The 5,243-nt window shown below is 36.5% G+C and overlaps 1 protein-coding gene across 1 annotated transcript; it reads left to right on the plus strand.

The window, feature by feature from the left end:
• Positions 1 to 3,505: 3,505 nt before the first annotated feature.
• Positions 3,506 to 5,027, plus strand: LOC117603328 (uncharacterized). Its single transcript, XM_034322354.2, has 2 exons — positions 3,506 to 3,624; positions 4,001 to 5,027. Exons 1-2 carry the CDS (start codon positions 3,618 to 3,620, stop codon positions 4,471 to 4,473), a joined length of 480 nt encoding a protein of 159 aa, XP_034178245.1. The 5' UTR covers positions 3,506 to 3,617; the 3' UTR covers positions 4,474 to 5,027.
• Positions 5,028 to 5,243: the final 216 nt, after the last annotated feature.

Consider the following 5,243-nt stretch of genomic DNA (forward strand, 5'->3'; position numbering starts at 1 on the left):
TCGCGTTCGTGAAAACCGAGAAGGATTAGATTCTTGCTTCGCGGAATCGAAACTAATTTCTATTTATTCAACTCATTTAAACTTGCAACCTAGAGTTTAATTCATCGAACACCGCGACAATTACACACAACAATTGTAAAGCCCCGGAATAGAGAATAAACTCACATTATTTTTAACTTACATTCTATTATTCAATTATATTTACTATCCAGAAACCCACTAAGGTGTACCTTTACCGCTCGAGGTACATCAATCAAGTTACGAGACCTAATACTAACGCTTCCTGCGGCTCCCTACGTTAGCCATACGTAGGTTCGTCCACTATAGCCAACCTCCTGGAGCTCCCTACGTTAGCCATACGTAGGTTCGTCTCCACGTCTACTTCCTTAGGCTTCCAGTGTTAATAACAACACTGGTCAAGCCATTAACAAATACCATATACCTAAATTAAGCCCCGGCTACGCAGCCGCCCCCTCCGGCTCGTAACACAGGATAAGTCATGCAATTGGAACGAGTTATATCTTGAATTTGGTATGAGATAGGAAAAAGCTGTTTATGTAAAAGTTCAATGGTATGATAATGTCTATTTTTCTGTGATTTCATTTTCTCCGTGAATGCAACGATGCACTCAAAAAATGCAAATCCACTTTTTATTTAAATGGAATTGCATTTTCTTTTTCACTTGTGTCAACTCCTTGAAACATTCTGCATAAAAAAGTACTATGGTACTATTAGAACTAATAAATGGAGGGACCTCGCGTCTACACATAGCAAAAGCTGAATACAGTAAAACCTGGATAAGTGCAACCGAGATTGGGACCCAGTGGTTGCATTTATCCAAGCGAGGTGTCGAATCTCGGGTTATACGCGACGCCAGCCAAGCGTGAACGTAGAAAGAGACAGAGAATGGGGAAAGAGAGAGAGGCCCAATGATCAATGGAAAAAGCCGAAACGTATCGGTGTGACTAATACTAATTCAACTATAAAACTTTTTTATTTTTGACTTTTTTTAATGAAACTTTTACCAGCGGATTGATGACATTTTTCTTATTAAAATGATACCAAACACGATATAGTTTGAATTATAATTACTTGCTAAAATTGATGTTAAAAGTTGGCGAAAAGCAAGAGAGTCGAAACCAAAACCAGCCGAGGTGTCGATTCTGGGCATTTAAATGTTGTATTTATCCAGGCGAGGTGTTGATTCTGGGCATTTAAATGTTGCATTTATCCAAGCGAGGTGTCGATGTTGAGTCCGTACACATCTTTTGTATTCAGCCGACATATCGATTCTGCGTCTGTACACATCATTTATATTCAGTCGTGGTGTCAATTCTATGTTGTTTATTCTATTACTATTGTTTATTTATTCTATTATTATTCTATTATTATTCTTAGCTTGTAAATTACTTTAATTTTCAATAGGAAGAAACAGTCCGGTTTCATAGAACTCACGGACTTTTCCTAACATCATAAAGCACCTAAGCAGTTATTCTAAATAAATAAATAAATAAATAAATATAATTCAAACTATATCGTGTTTAGTATCAGTTTAATCAGAATACTACAATATTTTTTATTATCCTTTTATTATTATTTTAATGAATAAATATAATTCAAACTATATCGTGTTTGGTGTCATTTTAATCAGAAAAATCTCATAAATGCGTTAGTAAAAGTTTCATTAAGAAAAAGTTAAAAATAAAATAGTTTTATCGTTCAATTAGTATTAGTCACACCGATATTACGGTCGGATCATATTACACGGTTTCCTCGTCTCCACTTCCACGCGCCTGAGGGTGGACCACATCCAGGAGAAGGGGCCCACACAAGACGGGGTGGACTCTTCCACCATTGGACGAGGGATGATCCTGAGGGAGGATCCAGGATCCACGAAGGAAGGGGCATCGACGGACAACGCGCGAAGATCTTGTCAATTAAAATAGACAGATCTTTCTCACGCGCAATCATTAACGCATTTTAAAGTTAACGTCTTCAAGTCTGTTCAAATAAAGAGTTGAAATATAAAATCATAGTCAACAGTAAATAATAGTTTGAATATTTTCATTTTCGCGCCTTGCAAGTGGAGCGCTTCTGCGCTCCACGAATCACCTTGCCTGCGCGTTCAATCCCGAAAATCCCTATTTCCGCGGAACGGACACGCAACACAGTATACATAACAGAAGTGCTACCAACTTCTGATACAATCGTTACGATTACAAATGTTTTCTGCCGTATCTATAACGTTTCGAATTTGTTTTCTTACGACTTATTAATTACCAAGTTTGCCATACCTGTCGTGACTCGTGGCAATTTCGTGGGTTGCCCGAAACGTCGTATTAATTTCAAAATTAATTTCCATTAATTAATTGTCTATCCTGGTCTCCGAAAAGACGATGAGACCAGATGATAAAAAAACGTGCCCGAAACGATGGCTATATCGCAGTTATTTTTACGTCTAAATATTCCTTTTTTGGTTACCGAAAACTTGTAAGAAGAAGAAGAAGAAGCCGAAGTGTCCTCGTCGCGTTACGAACGCCTCTATATCATCTCTCTTGGAGATGTCGAGTTGGGGGACAACGCGCTGATTGGTTTTCCTACGAAAAGTCAAAATTCCAATCGGCGTGTCCCCCTGAAAATCGGTCCCACCCTCTCTAGCGTCCTTAGCGCGTCTTCGTCTAGAGAGGGTGGGGCGATGTCGGTGAGTGCACGAGCACCTCGAAAGCCCGGCTACGCCTCGAAGGCTGGGGTACCGTTACGAAATACCGAAATTTTAATTTACCCTTCGGAAAAACCAGTTTATGACATGAGCGGAGCTATTGAGGACGAAAACGAAAACTAAAATCGGACTCTATTGTTCAAAAAAGATAAACGGTTATTACCCGGAAATGCTAAAATGCCTAAACTCAAAAATAGCTTTTCGTCGAAGAACTGTCATAAACTTCCTTTAGAAATTCTCGTACATCTGTTTCGTTGAACGGTCGGAACAATACCGCAATCAAATCGTTATTGGCAGGATCGTATTTTCAGGTATTTTTAATTTTGCGCCGCCTCCGAAAACTTTGAAATGTATTTAGTATCCTATTTAACGATTAAGTAGATTTTATTAATAGCTATTGAATACTGGTATAAATGAAATAGAAATTATTTTATACTTTTTAGTGCATTTTGAAGTCCGATTTTTTTTTTTGTTAAAAATTATTTTATTCATTTTCTACTTACGATCTCTTAAACGTTTAGAATAAATAATTTTATCTTCATTACTATTTCTCTAGTATAGAACAGATTTCGCTCTGGTGTTTGCGCAATACTAAGGTTTTGAATTGAGTAAGTTTGTTATCAAATAGAAGAAGGAAGAAGAACTAAAAGAAATATAGTAGCTGTATTTCCAAAGGCAAATAATTCAAAATATGTTTACATTAAATAAAGCATGATGTTAAAACAGATGTTAAATATGATAATGTGTAGAACGATAAGGATAATAATATTCATAATGAGGTAACGATAAGCGTAAACCGACTATAAAAGACGATCTACCGGATACAAATTTATTCGTAGGTGAAAAGGTACAATAACGCGTATCATTCTTTCGGTACAGTTGTTAGAAGATATCCATCATGAAATGTAAGTAATTTCAAATTTTTTAATTGCGCTTCGCGAAGGACGAATCGTCAAAATTGAAGCAGTAATTTGTAATAATAAATACAGGCAGTATCTTGTATTCTGCGGGTCATTGAAGACCTTCGAATTTCGAATAGCGATTAATTTTTACTTCTATAAAGTTATTCGTTATTTATTTATGCTTATTGGTTAACACCTGTTTCAATTATTCTATTATACTAAATTCTTAAAGGCGGTTACCTTCTTAAGGCAACGTTCAACGCCTTGAGCAACGAATTTGAAATTTTACACAATTAATATTCAATTGAAAATCTAATACACGATATAAACATTATAGAACGAAGATTGTTGAATTACGTTTACCTTTTACAAATTTCAGATCTAATGTTTCTGATTGTTGGTATAACGACAGCGACTAATGCACATTATATTCGTGATAAGACGAATTGTCGTGAGTTTTACAAATGCGTAGGAGGATACGGATTCTTAATAGATTCTTCGTCGCAAAATGGCGTCCAATTGGTGTTTAATGAGAACGTGACAATTTGCGTTTGGGAGGGTGCACCCTGTCCAGGTGATTCCCCTGTAACGCCAACTCCAACGCCAACGCCAACGCCAACGCCAACGCCAACGTCAACGCCAACGTCAACGCCAACGCCAACGCCAACGCCAACGACGTCAGTAAGGCCACCATGGCTACCGGATTGTGCAATAATTGGCGACCGAAAAGTAGCTCATAAAGATTGTGATAAGTTTTATTACTGCGTAAAAGGAGAACCAACAGAAGGCCAATGCCCTGAAGATATGCATTTCAATCCCATTGTTGCAGAATGCGATATCGGAAAATGTTAAAATCGGGATTAGATCGGAAGATTTCTCCTGTATAAAGATGAATAAATGTCTGTAAATCACTAACAGGTACTACCGTAATAATCATATTCTCTTCTGTGTATCTGCGAAACCTTATCTACCTTTATTTCAAAATCCACAACTGACTGATCACCAACGGTGTTATCACATACAGAATATTCGACAACAGGTGGGAGATTTTTTAAGGGGTGATTCTAGGGATCAAAATAAGACGAAAATCAAGAATGGCGAAATAGCGTTTGTGTGGTAACCTAACACCTTTTATGGCCATTGGTTTAAAAAGTAACGGCCAAGTTTGAATTATTTATCCCTCCATGTAACTCTTCAAAAATTAAATAGCGTTCATTTAACCTAATTTTCACAAAAGCTTTTTTCAGTATTGTATGAGGTATTTCTAAGCTAACGAACTTGGCCGTATTTAGTTTGATCTCACAACTTTGTACGGCCATAAGAACTTGGCTCCTGTTTACAGGATATTTTTCTTGGGATTTCATCGATTTTTGTTGAGATTTCATCAATTATCAAGTATGCTAATGATAATTATTTTTGCAATATAATGTGAAAATATGGGGTAAACTTTACCTAGATTATGTAGATTTTACTCTTGGAAATTTTTTTTTTTAACTATTTTTTTATCCCATTTTGGGCATAAGAGTCGAAAATTGAATGTACAATTTTCCCTTGAATTTTTTGTGTTATGTATGTTATGCTACTATGTTCCATCCCACGTACCTATTTCGTAATGTTTTTTT

The sequence above is a fragment of the Osmia lignaria genome, chromosome 4 (genome assembly GCF_051020975.1).
Source record: "Osmia lignaria lignaria isolate PbOS001 chromosome 4, iyOsmLign1, whole genome shotgun sequence".
NCBI classification, from domain to species: Eukaryota; Metazoa; Arthropoda; class Insecta; order Hymenoptera; family Megachilidae; genus Osmia; species Osmia lignaria.